The sequence below is a fragment of the Canis lupus genome, chromosome 17, assembly GCF_048164855.1.
Source record: "Canis lupus baileyi chromosome 17, mCanLup2.hap1, whole genome shotgun sequence".
NCBI classification, from domain to species: domain Eukaryota; kingdom Metazoa; phylum Chordata; class Mammalia; order Carnivora; family Canidae; genus Canis; species Canis lupus.
In genome coordinates, this window is record NC_132854.1 from 37,424,717 (window position 1) to 37,444,809 (window position 20,093).

The window sequence follows — 20,093 nt, forward strand, 5'->3', positions numbered from 1 at the left end:
GATTTAATATCTTTAAATAAGCTTTTATATTTATTTACTTTTTAAAAGATTTTATTTATTTGAGAGAGAGAGTGAGAGGGAGAGCACACAGAGGGAAAAAGAGAAGCAGATTCCCTGCTGAGTAAAGAGCACAAAGTAGGGCTGGATCCCAGGACACAAAGATCATGACCTGTTTTCTCTCTCTCTCTCAAATAAATTAATTAATAGAATCTTAAAAAGAATCATATTAAAATCAACAGCAAATGTTCTTGCAACAATTTAAAACTTACATGTATTTTACACTGTCATCCTTTAGCATACCTTTAACATATCTTTAATATTTTTCAACCTAAGGCTTCCGAAGCACTGGTCTTCCTTCAATCAGCACATTCACGAAGCATACATTTATTTTAATAGGAGCCTAGTGTATTTGTTTATTTTTATTTATTTTTATTTATTTTAATTTTTTTATTTATTTATGATAGTCACACACACACAGAGAGAGAGAGAGAGAGAGAGAGAGAGAGGCAGAGACACAGGCAGAGGGAAAAGCAGGCTCCATGCACCGGGAGCCCGACGTGGGATTCCATCCCGGGTCTCCAGGATCGCGCCCTGGGCCAAAGGCAGGCGCTAAACCGCTGCACCACCCAGGGATCCTGAGCCTAGTGTATTTAATTCGATTAACAATCAAGAAAAAATGTTTTAAAGAAAACATTTAAAATGAGCTTTTACAAATGTTAAGATAAAAATATTGTTATAATATGGCTAAAGGTTTGACATTTTAATATAAGGCACTATGAAAATGAGATACTAAAGTATCTATAGTCTTAATAATTTGATTTTATAACTTATTTATTTTAATGTCAACTGAATATAAACAGAATGAGAGTGTTTAATTCCTGATATTGCCTCTTGAGAATTTCCCTTGATTTTAGATATGATGTGAATACTGGATGACTCATTCAATATGATTCAGTGCCCTTGAGGAAGGTTGAATAGAATAGCTCAAATAGGGAAGATGAATTCCCTATAGCATCTCAGAATGTAGCATTTTTAAAAGCTAGAAATATTTTTCCACACAATTAGCACAAAATCACATTGTCAGGGATTTGCCTTCAGGTCATTAACTAATATGTTCACTAACAACGTGCACAAAGTAGATTGAAAAAAGATTTTTCTATCTGAATCAGAACTGTGGCTGATTCGGAATTAAACCGTGCTTACTGGAATTCTATCAATAGACTCCTACTTTTGGTATCTCTGTTGTAACTGCAATGACATTCAAAAATGTACTTTCTACCTCATCTATTTCTTTAATATCTAAATATGCTTTAAACAAAATTTAATTCTTTTATATTTGATCCTTCTCTTACTAGGAAAGAAATGTGTCATTTATCATAGAATGAAAAACAATGTGTATGTTCTCTTTGTAAAGCTTTAAGGTGTGTTAATGTTGTGGTATTTAAAGTGTATATAGAAGGATGATATTAAGTAATTATATTGTGACAAAGACAAAAAATGAGTCTTTAGGAAGAAAATTGTCTACAATTCATGATAAATGATGTAAAAATGTCCTCATTATTGTGAAATTTCAAAAAGCCAAAACTTTAGGGATGCTTTTGAGTGCTAATGTATCAATTCATCCACTCTGAGTGGGATGAAAAATTATCTAAAATCAAGTCCTAAAAGGATTATCAATAGTCCTTGGATTGACATGGTATATCATTATAGGTAGGGCATGGAACAGTTTGGAAAGGGTCCTTATAGTGGCACAATCCCATGTTACAAAATAACAACTCAGTTCCTATTCATGTTAAGGGATGGAACCTGAGATTTTTACATATGCCAAAACTAGTATATAATGTCTTCCTAGCTCATAGGGTTTTGTGAGAATTAAAAAGAACTCCTTTATTAGGAAGGAAAAAGTGATATAGAGCTGTGATTATAAAGAATCTGTAAGACCCACTCACCAGGAGAGTAACTAACTCACTTCCGTAATTCAATCATGTGCCTGAGGCATATATTTAAGAGTGTGCCTCAACAATATTGCAGTTTAATTGCCCTGGATAGTTAAAAAGCATTATAGCTCAAAGCTGGGTCAGAAACATTCTTCACGATACTACTATATCCTAGAGATGTCATATAGATATTCTGGAGTAGGTTGGAAACTTGAATCTCCACTTTGCTCTCTTTTTGATGTATTCATACAGACCACTGATACTACTAAGACAATCATCTAAGACAGCAGGTAATGGCAAGAGGCTGTGAGTGAGTCCCCATTTCCCATAAGTGAGCTAGAGTAACCAATCCCCTGCCAACTTGGACTTTCCTCCTCTGATAGTACTATCAGCCATCATGATGATGTCAAGAGAGCAGTTTAAGCCATTGAGACCAGCTAGAATAGGGAAGTCAGCATCTCAGCTTTCTCTACAGAATGGAATATGGTAGTTGAGAAAATTTGTCTTGACCAGAGAAGCTGATCTTCACTCAGAGATGCTTGGTAGGATTAGGTACAGTATCCAAAGGGTATATATCAAGCTCAGAAAGACATGATTTGTGACGAATAGAAATCTAATATATTGATTTTCCTTCTCCATTCTGCCCTGGTCCTGATTGTATTCTTTCTCCAAGGATCTTTGTTTTCTTCATATTAATATTTAGAGCTTTTTTGAGGAGATAATATGAGGTGTGTTTTGCAACTGCTTTTCTGAATCTTTGTATATTCCTCCATTTTGCTAATCATAAATTTTACCATGGGGAGTTTTTCTTTGTTTTTTATTTTAACAAATATATAACTCTTCCTTTTTGTATAGATTCTAGACTTTCTTTTTTATGATGATATGTTTTATTTGTTATATTACAATGTCATGTATTTTGAAGTATATCTGTGTCTTATGTGTGGTGTTATGGGCTGAAGTGTATTCTACTAAAAACTGTATGCTGAGTTCCCAACCCCCAATACTTTAGAATGTAACAGCATTTGGAGATAGGGACTTGAGTGAGGTAATTAAGGTAAAATGAAGTCACACGAGTAGGTCCTAATCCAATATGCCTGATATCCATATAAGAAACATTAAAACATAGTCACACACAAAGGGAAGACTATGTGAAGATGCAGAAGATGACCATAAGAAGCCAAGAAGAGACACCTCAGATCACAATCCTGCCAACATTTTGATCTTAGACTTGTAAGCTCCAGAAGAATGAGGAAATAAATTTATTTAAAACCTCCAATCTGTGATACTTCATTATAGCAGCCCATGCAAACCAATGCATATGGGTACAGATATTGATGTATAGATATTTCACATACCCATACAAAAAATGGTGTGTTTTGTTGGTAGTGATGGAAAGAAGTGGAGAATGTACTTAACTTCACTTTATCAGATAATCTATTTTGAAAACCACTAAGTGGCTAATTCATCTTTTATTCAATGTATTAGATAACACTTATCATTTATTAAATTCCTTTATATACCTGCATCAGATTTTGGACTCACTTTCTGTACTATACAGGTGGCTATATGGAAGTTTGTCTCTGGAAAACCAAATTTTTGGACATGTCATCAGTAAAGGCGACTTGGAAACACAGTGACTGTTGTTGGCTCTCATATCTGACATCTGAGGTATTTAACTTAATTACAAAGTTTACCTAGTACTGTACTGCCTACTTTAAGATTGGTTCAGGAACTGTGGGACACATGACTTGATGCTATTGTAGGAGAAAAGTGGTTGGTTGTGAAGCCATTCAAAAACATACATATTATCTCTGATTTAATAATTGGCTATGTCTATCAGAAAAATAGATGAAGCTAGTCTAGAGTAACCCAGTTTTCTAGAATTAAACTGGGGGATCTCTGGGTGGATTAACGGTTTGGCGCCTGCCTTTGGCCCAGAGTGCAATCCTGGAGTCCCAGGATAGAGTCCCAGGTCAGGCTCCCGGCATGGAGCCTGCTTCTCCCTCCTCCTGTGTCTCTGCCCCTCTCTCTCTCTGTCTCTCTCTGTCTGTCTCTATATGTGTATCATAAATAAATAAATAAATAAATAAATAAATAAATAAATAAATCTTTTTAAAAAATTTAAATTGGCCCTTTTCATATAATGTCTGTTAAATGAGTATCAAGATAATCTTACAGAATATATGTCTGATTTTTTCCTAGGTTGAATGCAGATTAGAGGTATGATTTAAATGTACTTTAAAGCACTTGTACTTTTTTAATGTCCTATATAAATAATTAGTAACACATGTCATCTTATTTTCAGTTTAAAACTTAAAATACAGTATTCTGAAATTCCATTTACTAATAGCATTATTATTTCATTTAAATTGAAGAGCTTATGAAAATTTTAAATAATATCATCACTGCAGTTTTCACTTGACCATGACATTTTTCTGATTTGATAAAATGCATATAAAGCAATGAATTTATCAGTGAATTTACTATTATAATTGTATACAGCAAAACATATCATTGCTAACTGAAAATGACAATTTTTTAAATATTAGAATTTTCTTTTTTTTTTTTTTTTTTTTTTTTTTTTTAAATATTAGAATTTTCAAACAAATATCATAAAATAACAGAAGGAAGACAAAAATTTCAGTTTATCAGATGCTTATTGTCTTTATTGTCTCAATCAGATTTATAACAAGCCCCATATCAGTTTCTAAAATTAATAAGCATTTATTTGGCACATAGGACTGTGGTTTGGTAATTTAGACTTGGCTTTTCTGGGTTCTTTTGGTTTATTCTGGACTAGTGCACATGCCTGTGCTCAGATGGTTGTTGGTTTATGCTGGGCTAGTGCACATGCCTGTGCTCAGATGGTTGTTGGCTTCCAGTGGGATGACTGGTAGAAATTGCATCTGCTTGACGAGTCTTCTACCTCGTCTCAAAGCAAACCTCAAAGCAAACCAGCCCAGGAATGCTCTGAGAGCAATGGTAGAGATAGAAGCATATAAGTAGAAATAGGTAAGTGTTTTGTTGAGGTTCTGCTTATGTCATTTGTTCACATCTCCTTAGCTAAAGTAAATCAGGTGGTTTAGCTAGGGTTCAGAGTGGCAGAACAATTGGAAGGAACATAAGGAGTGGTGACATAATAGATCTGTTTTTGCAAACTATCACACTTGGGAAATTGAATCCTTAGTATTCATAGAAAAGATTTCTAGAGGTTCTTTTGGTCTCATTTGTTATGGCATTATGTGTTGTAGTGATTCAAATTTTACCTCTAGTTTTATATTATAATGAGCTTAAATCACAAAGGTTTGAATTTTATGAAAGATATTAAAAATTTCCACTATGCAGTGGTATTAGTGATAGCTTCTATAAGCTGAATGTTAGATATTTTTAGGAGGTGTAAAAAACATCTATAATACATATAATTTTACTGTCTCAAAGATACATCCAATGATTTTAGAATTTAAAAATAAATTAGAGCAGAATCATGTATAATACTAAATATTCTACTTTAATATTGTTGAGTAAACATATCTTTTTAGTTAATTTTTTCAGAACTAATACAAATATCAAAATTAGCTGAATCATTATTTGTTTCATTTTATTTTTATTTAGTAAAATAAATAGCCCTAAATACATTCTCCTTTGTTGATCCAACTGTGTGTCCTTTGGCTTTTTACTATGAATTAAATTTAGTTTATCAGATCTCATTCAGTGCAAAAATCTGTAATTTTGGACAGCCCTAATATTTTCCTAGCATCTTTAACTATACAGTGATTTCTTTTTGGAGATCCCTAGTGAGCCATTTTCTTGGGATTGCTGTCTGGCCTATTACAGTCTCTGACCATAAGGTATGGCGTCCTGCACATAAAATAGCTGGTGATATATTCTGTTTCCTACCAAATTTCTGCAATTTTCCAATTACTTTTTGCTTTTCATTCCCCATTACAAAATTATGTACTAATTATATTTCTTAAGAACAGTAAAATGCTAGTCATGATTCTTAAGTAGTTACATAAATATTAAAATATTTGCCTTGATAAAATTAAAATAATAATAATGCTTTAGAGGAAAAAAGGTCTTACTTCATTGTTTCAATTATCCACTTATTTTTTTCTGTTTAAAATATGAATCATGGTCAACAAATTATAGATCATTAATGTCTTATGAAATTTGTTCAAAAGATAAATAACTAATGTTATCAATATCTGAAATTAATTGGACAGTATTCACTAGAGTGTACAAATTCAGGGATTATAAAACATCTAGATTTTATTGTTTTCTTTAAGCAATTTTCAAGAACTTTGACTTTGCGTTAGTCTTTAACAACTAGCTTTACTAACTAAATAATAAATAAGTAAATAAACCCTTAATTCATGGTATACAAAGTTGAAGATACCAGTGTGACATCATGAATGCCAAGTTGGGAAAAGATGTGTACAGTCGACCCTTTGAGCCAATTATTAATAGTCTCTCTGAGCAGACTTCAGTACCACTCAGTCCTTGAATATCTTGTCTCACTATTTTCAAATAATATAGCAATAGCTTTGGCTTATTCTTGTAGATCTCTGCCAATGAAAAGACCTACAGGGATTGATAATAAAGGTTGTTTCTGTGGACCAGGGGCTGTGACTAAGTAGGGTACATTACAGGAACTACAGTGAACAGGAGACTAGTATTCTTGCAGGCAAATATCACTCTAAAGTAGCCAGATAATTAAGTCAGAATCAGTGTACTTGCCAATCATAAAGGTGTCGAGGTACGACAATGAGGGTGTAGACCAAGGTGATACAGAGGAAATAGTTTTTGGAAATAAGATCCGAGATGCTGAGTGGTACATTTCTGGACTAATTCTCTACATGAAGTTTGAAGTCATACAGAAGAGGTAAAAGCAGGAGGGGAGAAAAGAAATATTGTAAGCCAAATTCCAAAGGTTTTAATGTCTGAATGAGATCAAACAAAAAGTCTGAATATGAAGTATTACATAACATAGAAGTGTATCTCATATGTGCTTCATTGAAACAAATTATTTTGTAGATTTTGTAGGAGGAAACAGGATAAAATTTTTGTAAATGAAGACATGAAGAAACCTACACTAGCTCCATCTTTGCTAGTGCCTAAAAGCTTCACTTGCAAGGCATACTAAGCGAGCGCTATCATTGGAGTCTTTTAGATTAAGAAGACAAAGGAACTTACAGAAAAGAAGTAAAGATATTGGAAGTTTGATAAAATATTCAAGAGGGTGAGGACGGATGTGAAATTGGGATATATTAGTGGTTATATAGAGTATCATAGAGTATAAATCAAAATGAAGAAGGATGGACCTGAGATCCTGGAACTTAAATAAATGAAGATTAGTATGTAAGTTTTGACCTGATGGTGCCTTAAAGAAAGTTGAGCTATCAGTAATCTCTAAGTAGTTATTTGGAACAGCCATGCAACTGTTCTCTTCTGTAATTAATGACTACTGGCCTGGAGGAAGGGCAATCCCATTGGGAACATTAGGTATTCAGGTGACTGTCCTTTCTGGAAACGATGAAGGAAGATCTAGAAATGAACAACAAGAAGGAAAGTTCATATACACTGAAGTTCCTGCATTGTGAGCATCAAAATGCCCTTACTTTTCATCCAAAAGTATTTCCTCTTTTTAACATAAAATACCCACGAGATTAACATCTAACAAAAAAAATATAGAAGCTTTTTAATGTACATGTAAATGCATCCAACTTATATGGGAAAATATAATTTCAATATAGTGTTTCATAAATATGGTAACGGCATTTCAGAAGAAACTTTTGATTAGTAAGGGTAAAACATCAGACATGATAAGTGATATCAACATAAGTTGTTTTAACCTATTCCCTACTTACATAATTTCTCACTTGTAGAGTGGACTATAAAGATAAATCAAAATTTCTTCATAGCAGTGCCAATTTTCAAGTTAGCATTTGAATTCAAAGAGGAGATATTGAAATTCTGATCAGTACGTAATAAGCCTACACATTAGCCTGAGTTGCTGCTGATTTAACTATGATGCAATAATGACAGCTCTCTCACTAAGAGGAGCCACTGATAACTATACCCACCCCATGGACACAACTCTTCTAACCTCATCACCAAAAGGAAAAATAGCTTATTTCCCCTAAATACTACAGAAGGGAATTTGCAGGACAAGGACTCTTCTGTGAACATTATCAAAATTAATATGTAGGCAATAAAGCTATATATTCGTAAATCCCTAGAACATGAAGTTGGCCAATCTCCTGCCTGCAGACTTCTTCCATATCTTTCAAGTTAGAAACAATGATACAGGCTTTGCATTTCTTCTCTCTCCCGATTAAAACACACATCAGTCAAGCATATATCTACAAACTTTGCTTTTTAATCTTTTCCAAGGCTGATTATTTAGATGGTGTTATGCTTGTATAAGTCACAACAGTGATCAGCAAACTGTTTTCAGGTAGATAGTCTTTCTTAAAGGATAAAGTAATAACATTTTATCTTCTTTTATACTCTGTGGAATCATTAAAATCAGGGGATATGATTGTTTCACTTTTTATACCTAAGTGTAAACATCTTAATAGCGCTAATTACAGGTATTCGACAAATGTATCTTGGTCTTTTACAGATGTGGCAATACCTAGGGAAGACAAAGAAGTGTTCCCTTCCCGTAGTTCTCTTATTCTCCCATTCCTGGATACCAGATGATAATCAGAATGAGATACAGTTATATTTAAAAAAAAATAAACATTTACCCTGAATTTAGTGCCCAAATTTGCAATGGTGAAAAATAAGATATGGCATGAACCCTCTATGCAGTTGGTACTCTAGTGTTCTGCAACTTTTTGCAAAATTATTTTTTAAGGAGCATTCGATTAGATCCATTATCAACATTAACACTTATGAAAAATCCATTTTTTCCTTTCCCAATTTGCATCCATTATGAACTGCTTCATGCATTCACATTCCAAACTCTGAAACCCCTGTTTTAAGCTTGTTCTCTCACTCCTTCTTTGCTTTCTTTAACACATTGGTTAGGTAGAACAGCCTCCCTCCCAGCAAGCAAAAGGAGGATGATAACTGAAAGGAAAAATAGAGAGTGGGAAGCTGCGGAACACAAAATTTTTGTGTTATCGACTATTTTTAGAATTCCTCTTGTTATTTGATTGACCTCCTCAACTAGATCACCAAAATAAGCATAAAGAGGCAGGATGTTCTATACTATTCATATCTATTTTTTACAATACCTATGAATGAAGTATGTAAAACTTTATATTTTGTTCTATTCATAATTCAAGAGCAAGTTTTGAGACAAATATTTCCACTGTGCTGTTAATTTCTTACAATATTCATACAATGTCTTTGAAAGTAAAGGTCAATCCCCTTGTCTATTCAGTGTCACCTTTTAAGCAATGCATCTTTGCAAATTGTTCTAGAATAATATATGCCTCTAATAGTAGTGTGAAGTCTAAGTAAACCCAAAAGAATCATTTCCTTTTTTTTTTTTTTAACTTTTCAGAACTTTATTTAGTTTCCAGGACCAGATACTGAGTACTGTAAATTTCCAGGCTTTTGACTTCAATCCCAACAATAGTATTTCACCTTCAAAAGTTTTAATTGTTTTTACTGGAATGTCAATGGCCTTCTTGGTTCGCTGGTTACATCTTCAAATCAATTCTTTTGCTTTGTTTTATTCTTGTGCTTTTTTCCAGCAAGTGTGAACTGAAGAATCTTATTCCACTCCTCAAGGACCTTTGCCTCTTCCAGAAGGGCTTTTTCCTCCTCTTGAAGAGCTCGGTTTTCTTCTCTAAGAGCCATGTTCTCCTCACGAAGAGCCTGTGCCTCCTCCCACAGAGCTTTTTCTTCCATCTCTATTGCTATTCCTTCTTTCATCAGGGCTTGTTCCTCCATCTTGATTGCTCTCTCCTGGTGTTTCAAGGCTTTTATCTCCTCATGGAGAGACCTTATTTCTTCCTGAAGAGCTTTTGCCTCAGTCTGAAAGGCCTTCTCCTGTTCTCTGAGAGCCTTGATCTGAGCTTTTAGGCCTCGATTCTGTTGCCAATAAAACTTTCTTTCTGTGTTCAAAGCATTGATTTTTTCCCCTGCTGGATTTTGGCTCTCTAAGATCACATTTTTAAACTTCCATAGGACCTCGTTTTGCTCTCTCAAGGACTGATTTACCTCCGGGATCAACTGGTCCATTCGGAAGGCTTTGTTTTCTCGTCGAAGAGCTTTATTTTCTCCCCAGAGGGATTTGTTTTCTTTTCTAAGAGCCTTGTTCTCATCCCTGGACACCTTATTGTCTCTCTGAAGATTTTTTTCGACCTCGTGAGACTCATGTTTGAGCTTATTTTGATCTTGGGTACAAGAGAAAACAGATGAAAACAAGTGCAATATTCTGTCTCTATTTATCCACTTTGATTGAGAGACAGCCATTATTTCTTAGTGTTTTATCTGAGCAAAATATATACACTTCGAATATTCTGGGTTCATACAAAGGTGAACTAATGATATTTACAACAAAAAAAATGGTCCTAAATTTGTTGCAAATTTCTTCATATAGAATTGGTTGTTGTATTGACTTGTACAAGTAATATAGCAGGGATCTAAACAAGGCTCAGTCAGGTCCACTGCAAGAGAAAAACAGTCAAAATATGAAGACAATTCAGTAATTTAACTATCAGGATGGTGTAACAAAGTTTAAATCTCAACACATGTAAATTGCAAATTAATAATTCTAGGTTACGTGTTGAATATTGATCAAGGTTAACATATTGAATTGTGTTAAACTGAGGTAAATTCTGAGTTCAAGTACTTCTACCAAGCTATTAATTCATCCTCTAATGTATTCATTATTTATAATTATATTACCGGTTATTGATGTGGAAAAATACCATGTATTTATAAAAACACTTCTGGCTTTGTAAGAATTAGAAAACATTTTTCAAAGAAGTTATACAACATAATTTTACCATATTTACTTAGATATTTGGTAGTGTTATCAGATATTTAAACAGACATTCATGCTTACATTTCTGTTGTCTCTAAATTCCCAACAAGCCTGAATCCTCTTAGTACTAGAAAACAACTAGGCAACATTTTATGTCATCTATAGTGATGTCACACAGTGTGACACTAATGAAATAATGGGTGCTATGTATAGTGTTTGGCTGTTTATTTGGTGTATATTTTAGGAAAAATGTAAGTTAAAATATAAGGTTATATTTAATGCTTTTCCATATTATTAAATAAATGTGTATTTAGTCCTTGATCTGATGTAAATAATTACAATTAATTTCAAATTTTAAGTTTTGTTATTATAAAGTAACTTTATTTTATCCTAGAATCAACAAATATTAGGAAACACTGTACAATCAAAGGTGAAAGTATTTTAAATGATTTTACAATCACTGCTGAATACTTATTATAAAATAAATATATATGTTATACCAAGGAAACAGCACTAGTAACATTTTAATTCTAATAATCTTATCTAAGATAAATTTTATATTATTCAATATACTTCACTACTAGAATATAAAGCAAAAAAATATAATTTTTTAAAATGCAAACTTTTGATGAAATATTAAAATATTTGTATTTACATACATGTTATGTTTTAACTAAACTTCTAAGTGTGTACTTAGTTTAGGTATAAGCTTGAAAATGGAATATGTAATAGCATGTATAAGGCAAAACCACTCACCTCTGATTAAGATTTGCCAATTTATTCACTGTATCAGGTTTTTTAGTAGCTGCTCACATTATATATGTTTAACAAGGTTGAAGAAAAAGTATTTTTTCTCACACATTCCAAACTCTGTATTTAACTTAAAAATAGTAAAACATAATAGCATGGAATGAGAGTTAATGTAAAACTAAGAAGATCCATGTGAAGGTTTTCAATTTCTTTGTTTTTAACTTGATGAGAGTGAAATATCCCTTTGATCATCTCTAGCTATAATTGAACTGAGAAAGTATTTTATGTGATTATGTGCCAACTTCTTTATATTAGTGTTTCTGCTTTTTTGCTATTGCTACCATGGTAGCTAAAGATTCAGAAAGAGTTCCAAAAGATAAATAGCTCTGGACATTCTATATTGGAATGAATAACTTTTGAGGTTTAAGGGCAAACTAGGAAGGAAGAAAAAGATCTCTGTAGCCCTGATCTATTGGATAAATTGAATTCATAATTTAAAATTTTTCCTCAAATTAACTGTAGACCCAGATGGTTTCATCAGTGAATTCTTCCAAATGTTTAAGGAAGAAATATTATTAATATATCCCTGAATTTTTTCAGATGATAGAAGAAAAAAATTAACAACTCTTTGTTTTGAAACCACATCACCTTATATAAAAATTTTACAAGGATATTACAAGAAAGAAAAACTATAGCCTAAAGTATCTCATAAACAGAGTTGTAAAAATCCTAAACAAAAGATAAGGAAACCAAGCGCAATGACACATAAAATAAATTACATATTATCACCAAATTGGTTTTAATTCATGAATGTAAGATTGAGTTAACACTGGAAAATCAATTAATGTAATTCTACACTTACAGACCAAAGCAGAAAACTTACAGCTTGTGCCCAATTGAGAAAAGTGATGTCAGGAGATTCAGAGAAAAGCATTTGATAAAGCAAAACTTAGCACAGTTTCATGATTAAAAACCAAAACTAAGCCAACAATTGTCACCACAATTGTCACCACTAACAATGTTCTCAATGTAATAGGAATAGAAAAGAACTTAATTCAATTATGATTTGAAAACAAAACAAAACAAACAAACAAAAACCTACAGGGGCATACCAGATAATGAAATACCAATAGATTGCAAATACATAAGGATGCCCACTGCTACCATTTTCATTTTTCATGTTCTGGAGTTCCTTATTGCTGCAAGATAAAATATACAAGATTGGAGAAATAACAGGCTCTCATAGTTTGCAAATAATATTGCAAACATTTATAATACAATAGCTAAGCAATTAAATTTAAATATGACTTAGCAAGCTTATTGGATGTAGGTCAATCTAGAATTCAGTTCTATTTACATATATTTAACCAAGAAACAATTGGAAAATGAATTTTGTAGTTATATATCATTTATATCAGCAGATAAAACTTGTGAATATAAATCTGTGCAAGACATCTAAATAGAAACATAAAAATTATTGAGAGAAATTCTAGACATATAAGTAAAAAGGAAGAATAAACCACATTTATGATTGGAAGATTCAGTATTGGAAAGATGTAAAGTTTCCTCAAATTGATTTATATGTTCAGTGGCTCCCCTTGAAAAAGAATCCCAGGAGTTTGTGCAGATGTGCATGTATAAATTGAAAAATTGATTCTGATATTTCTACTGAAATATAAAGAGCCAGGAAAAGCCATGACATCTTGAAAACAGGTTCATCTTTTTAAAAAGCTATATGGAATGCAGCCCGGGTGGCTCAGTGGTTTAGCACGGCCTTCAGTCCAGGGTGTGATCCTGGAGACCTGGGATTGAGTCCCACGTCCAGTTTCCTATGTGGAGCCTGCTTCTCCCTCTGCCTGTGTCTCTACCTCTCTTTCTCTCTCTGTGTCTTTCATGAATAAAATAAAATCTTTAAAAAATAAAAAAAATGAAAATGAAAAAAATAAAAAGCTATATGGAAAAGTAGGTATTAAAATAGACACATGGATCAATGGAATAGAACAAAAAACCCAGAAATAAACCACAGTTATATAGTCAATCTTTAACGAAGAAAGAATGAATATACAATGGGAAAAAGTCTCTTCAACAAATGGTGTTGGGAAAACTGGACCACTTTCTTTCATCATACATAAAAATAAACTCAAAATAATTAATGACCTAAATGTGAGACCAGAAACCATAAAAAATCCTTGAAGAGAGCACAAGCAGTAATCTTTGACATAAGTAATAGCAATGTTTTTCTAGATATATCTCCTAAGGCAAGGGAAATAAAAGCAGAAATAAACTATTGTGACTACATCAAAATAAAAAACTTCTGCACAGTGAAGGAAACAATCAACAAAACTAAAATATAGTCTATTGAATGGGAAAAGATATTTGCAAATAAGATAAATCTGATAAAGGATTAGTATCTAAAATATATAAAGAATTGGTACAACTCAATACCGAAAAAACAAATATTCTAATTAAAAAATGGGCAAAAGATGTGAACAGACATTTCTCCAAAGAAGACATACAGATAGCCAACAGACACATGGAAGAGATTCTCAACATCACTCATCATCAGGGAAATGCAAATCAAAACCACAATGACAGATCATCTGATGCCTGTGAGAATGGCTAAAATCAAAAACATAAGAAATAACCAGTGTTGGTGAGGATGTGGAGTAAAAGGAGCTCTCTTACATTGTTGGTAAGAATGCAAACAGGTGCAGCCATTATGGAAAAGAGTATGGAGATTCCTCAAAAAATTAAAAATAGAACTACCCTATGATCCAGGCATTGCAATACTCAGTACTTACCCTCAGAATACAAAAACACTAGCTTAAAGGAAACATACACCCCTATATTTATTGCAGCATCATTTACAATAGCCAAACTATGAAAAGGGCCTGAATCCACTGATATGTGAATGGATAGAGAACATATGATACACACACACACACACACACACACACATACACACAACTGAAATATTATTAAAAATTAAATCTTGCCATTTGTGATGATGTGGATACAGCTAGAAAGTATAATGCTAAGCCAACTAAGTTGGTTAGAGACAAATACTATATGATCTCACTCATATGTGGAATTTAAGAAAAAAAAATGAGCAAAGGGAAAGAAAAGAGGGAGGGGGATAGACAAACCAAGAAACAGACTCTTAGCTATAGAGAATAAGTCAATGGTTACCAGAGGGGAGGTGGGTCAGGGGAATTAGGGAAATAAGGCATAGAGATTTAAGAATACATTTATGATGAAAAAAATGATATTTAAAAGTCCATATACTAAAATAAATTGTATAGTGTTAAATTCAAGGAAAGATCGGTAAACCATGGTTCAGAATAGTTGCTAAGAAACAGACCCACATATTCATGAACATTTGCTCCATGGAACAATGCTGATGAATCTCACAAACAATAAAGTCAAGTGAAATAAACAATATATACCATATATGACTTCATTTAAATAAGATCCCAAATCATGCAATAATGTATGATATTATAAGTAAAAAGTAGAAGTTACTTCTGAGAGTAGGGATGTGCTACTATTGGGGTGATGGTGTCTTCAATTTTGGTTATAAGTGGGGATTCTATTAGTTTGTTCATTTTTTGATCATTCATAGAGCAGCCCACATGATTTATAAACTTTTCTGCAGGTATGATTTATTAAAATGAAAATAATAATGTAAAAAGGCAAGAGAATGAATTCATGTGCAAATTGATCTACTTTTAATTTAATTATTTTTATAGAAGTCTACCACTTAATAGCAATGTTATCTTGGACAACTTACTGATTTTTTTTCTCCATTTCATCAACTGTCTAGTAAGGGATATCTAACCATGTTCTTATGCAGATACAATGCATTAAAATACATGTAAAGAACTTAGAAGTTTGCCTAGCCCATAATGAGTGAATTACCATCATCCACTATCATCATCCTTTTGTTTTTAATTTGCTCATAGTGAAAAGAACTTTATAGAATATCTTTACAGCTGTATCAAATGACACTGTTTTTCTAGTTCTTTGATTCAGAAAATTTACTGTGTTTCAAAATTTCTCAAAATTCTTGGTCAAATTACTGTGCCCATTGTTGGCAAATATATTCTCTTAGATCTCTTCTGATAAATCATAAGCTTCAGGATGGTCTTGCTTTTGGTATGATTTAAATAAATAGGGGAAAGAGAGGCAAATAAAATGACTTCTTAGCTGTTTATTAGAAATAGAAGACACAGACTCAATTAAAGGAAAACAAATGCCATATATAATAACAACATCATTTTAGATAGTTTCCAAGCTTTCAAGCTTTTTCTAAACATCTGTTTATCAATTTGTAGTTGAATTATCTGGTTTCAGACTTTTAATTTATTTTAAACTTTGACTGGTGGCATATTTTAAATAATGTAACAATGTTCATGTAATTGCAGACTGTAGGGTAAATCAGACTGTAGTAGAGATTGAAAATCATGTCTTCAGGAAGCTTCCCTTAGCTGGTCAGGAATCATCCAGCATCATTTTGTGATTAATATGATTTATTTTCTGTGTTCTTTCAGTTGAAGGCTTAGCACATGTTGATTGCATAAAAATATTTAAACTAGGGTAGTCTAAGCCTAGCTCTGTCACTTTCCAGTTCTAAATCACCACTATCAGTGAGCAGTCTCTGCTCTGAAAATCCGTAAACTCAGGCCATCAGAAGATGAACAGCCTCAGGACTGTTCAGGAACACAAGCCCAGAGACATTTGAGATAAGGATGAAGTCCTAAAACCTTAAATTGTTTGTAAATCTTAAATTTTGTGTTCCACAAGTGATTTGAGCTCCCAAGATTGGGAAACTAGCACAAAAAGAAACAAAGTACAAGCAGGAATGAAGCATGATAAATGTGGCGTCACTGGGGTTTTGAGGAAACATTCCCAATTAGCATTGTTTTGGTCTGAACTGGGTTCCCTCCAAATTCATGTTGAACTCCTAACCTCTAGTACTTGAAAATGTGAATATATTTGGAGTTAAGTCCATAAAAAGGCAATTAAATTAAAATGAGGTTATTGTGTGGGTCCTAGTCCAATATGACTGTGCCCTTATAAGAAATGGAAATTTGAATATAAGACAGGCACAGAAGGAAAAGAGTACCATGTCTAAGCCTCAGAAGAAATGAACATCTTCACCTTGAACTTCTAGCCTCCAGAACTATAAAATATATTTCTGTTGTTTAAACCACCCAGTCAGTTGTACTTTGTTATGGCAGCCCTAGCAAACTAGTAAAAGCATCCTTCTCTGCTTAAGTTTGGCGGGGGGGGGGGGGGGGGGGGGGGGGAGGGGAAGATATTGACCACCAACTGATTGGTTTGCACTCCTACTTTACCATTTTGCACAATTTTCTAATTTCTATTCCTCCTTTGAGTCCTTATTTCTGACACCCAGTTCTGTATTAATTTTGGTCTCTAGCTAGGAACTCAGTATTTACACTGTGAGTGGGCATGTTCCATGGTGCACCACCATGGCTCTTTTCTTCTGTTGCCTCTTAGGGAACTGTTTACACTTAAGAAACCTGCCTCCTTGGAGTGGTTTCTTTCTTATATGAAGTTAACCAATTTAAAATCAACTTGAGTTTCTGTGGTTCTTTGCACCGGCTGGAAGACTCAGAGTATGTATGCCCTGTTTGTAGTTTTCTTCTTGACTGGGAATTAAAAAAAAAAAAAAAAATGGGACTGCTAATCTAGCTCTCCTATATAGTCTTTGCATTTACATTTTAAAACTAGAACCTCCCTAGTGCTGTGAATACACACAAAATTTAGCTGGCCCATGATATAAAGGTAGCATGTATTCTATAAATCAGATTTTAAAATATCTCTAAAGATGTAAGATTCTCTTGCTTCATCTTTGCCTACTTAGAAAATGCTGAACCTGTGAGGTAAGCAATAAACTGTGCCTGCTGAAGCCACTGAATGAACTACAAATATGGTTGTTAGCTTGCAGGATCACAAGCAATCTAGGCTTTGCAGAGGGTAGCTGTGATGTCTCCATGTCTTTTGCTCACTAAACCCCAGTAACCAGCCTTTACTTATCAGACCCCAATCATGGGTTTCTGTTTGCTGGTAAAGCCCATGATTCTGTTTTGCAGAGCACTGCAGTGCCCCAGGTGGTCCCTTGTTAGCTTTCTTTGAAGCCCAAGCTACTTTGCCAAGTCTGTAGATGTCTAGCACTTATTCTGAAGTCTAGGCGTCTTTTCTTAAGGTGTCGCCTTGACTCAAGTACTTGTGGTCACCACAGAACTGGCTTGAACATCTTGCACAAGTCTCAGAATTTTTTTAAATAAATAAATAAATAAATTAATTAATTAATAATAAATTTTTAAAAAAAGCTCAACTGATTCAAATGTAAAAATATCACCTGGATAAACATAAGTCTTTTCCAGGTTTAAAATACCTTCCCCACAAAGTAAAATCCATGGCCTAATGCCATATATCCTGTACACATGGGTAGTCTCAATCACATCCTTAAATTTTGTTTTTGTTTTATGTTTTAGAATGTCTAAAGCATATATCAAATGTTAAGGTCTCTGAAATTAACTGCTTAAAACTGCAAATATCCCAGGGAGGGATAGGACCTTATAAAGCATATTTTTTTCCCAGGAAATCAATTAATAGTAGGTACTTCATGTGGGTAAAAAAAAAAGTTAAACAAATAGGAGTTAATCACCTCACCTAACCAAGACAGAATGAGTAAGGTGGTGTCGATGGGTCAGAAAGGTTATTAATTGAGAACCTTCCAATAGATATGAAAAAGAAATGTCCCTCCCCACCCCCAAGAAGTAATAAGTGAACAGAAAACTACCGTTGAGGAAAACTGTTGATGAAAGGCTGTGCAGGAACAGGTGTGAGAGACTCCAGTTCTGTAAGAATAGGGGATTTAGGATAAATACTGTCATCGTAAGTTTAGGGTAATAGAAAATCAGGAAACCTATAAATAAGATTTAAAATTGCCAGACCAGACAACAGCAGCCTTTCATTTTGTTGTATCTGTTTGAAAAGGTCAACATTGGCTTTGATTGTGGAGATCAGTTAGGATATGTTCCAATTTAAATACCACTTTCCATCCTAAAATTCCATTATTACCTTAAAAAATGACAATCAAAGTCAATAACAACCAAAACAACTTGTTTAATTTTAACTTGCATTCAAAGAACATTTCCTGAAGTTACAAAAACAAAATACAATTACCACAATGGTTTGTTTGAGTTAAGCGACTATCTAATTACTTTATAGAAAATTACCTTTCTTCTTTAAAACACTGTGAGGCTGCCAAATCTACTCCTGTTGTAGTAGGAGCCTCATGCTATTTGGCTTCTGGGCTCCATCTGCGTTCGTCTGCATCTGCTTTCATCCTCCTCAAACTCTTCTCAAAAGGAGCACAGAGAATCTGCAATTCATGTCAGGGCAGTCAGCCAGATTAGAAGCTGCCAAATATCAACATCAGGTTTTGTGAGAAAAATTAAGTTACTTAAGCCTTCTCTCTAGCACAGCAATAATGTTGGATGAAAGGTTATGCAGTTTGAATCTCTATTTCTACCCTGCTGGGTAAAGATAATTTATAAGTGAAAATGTGAGGTTATGATGTGATTTGGACATTTTATGGTGACCTAACCTTTTCAAGTGCTATTCTTACTGTGTCTGGTTATCATGTTAGTGAATTCTTTTTTTCTGTTTTTCTGCAGTTGTCACACTACAACATGGAAAGTAGAATGTGAATAGCTTCACATATTAGATTTTTAAAGGGTTTTGTGGTTCTCTGCACATCTTCAATAATTCTTCTGAGCAGCAAAAGTGCTGAAATGCATGCATTTTCATTCTGGTTATTTTCTTCCCAATAAATGATTTTGGACTGATTTCTAATAACAAAATTTAAAATTCGAGAATGAAAGCAATCAGAAACTTCAAGGGCTAGATATTGAATGGGACAGTTGATTAATATTTTCAATATTAATTTTGCTCATGAGTAAATGGTAAAAATAATAATAGCATATCCTCAGGTTTACTTTGAGGTTTAAACAAATTAATATATGTAAAAAGTTAATAATATATAGTTCATGATGAATGAAATTAGTTGCAATTATTATATTAATGCATATTTTTAAAGATTTTATTTATTTATTCATGAAAGACAGAGAGAAAGAGGCAGAGACATAGGCAGAGGTAGAAGCAGGCTTCCAACAGGGAGCCTAATGCAGGACTCTATCCCAGGTGGGATCATGTCCTGAGCTGAAGATAGGCACTCAACCACTGAGCCACCCAGGCATCCCTCTATTAATGCATATTTTAAATTCTAAATGAAAATTAAATACTGTTAGTAACAACAGCAGACGTATTTTAAGTGTTTGTAATAAAGGTAACAAAATTAAAATTTTAAATTTAAATATCTGTTTATCTGTAAAATCTAAAAACAAAATATTTCTATGACTTTCTCA

The 20,093-nt window shown here is 33.3% G+C and overlaps 1 protein-coding gene across 3 annotated transcripts; it reads right to left on the bottom strand.

Moving 5' to 3' along the window:
• Positions 1-9,385: 9,385 nt before the first annotated feature.
• LOC140608035 (uncharacterized) lies at positions 9,386-19,048 on the bottom strand. Of its 3 annotated transcripts, none has more exons than XM_072782830.1 (2): positions 18,903-19,048; positions 9,386-10,564 (listed from the first exon to the last, which is right to left on the bottom strand). In XM_072782830.1, exon 2 carries the CDS (start codon positions 10,368-10,370, stop codon positions 9,606-9,608), a length of 765 nt encoding a protein of 254 aa, XP_072638931.1. In that variant the 5' UTR covers positions 10,371-10,564; positions 18,903-19,048; the 3' UTR covers positions 9,386-9,605. The 3 variants fall into 3 exon arrangements, with proteins under 3 accessions (XP_072638931.1, XP_072638932.1, XP_072638930.1); XM_072782831.1 differs by lacking the exon at positions 18,903-19,048 and adding an exon at positions 11,641-11,885; XM_072782829.1 differs by lacking the exon at positions 18,903-19,048 and adding an exon at positions 10,966-11,071.
• Positions 19,049-20,093: the final 1,045 nt, after the last annotated feature.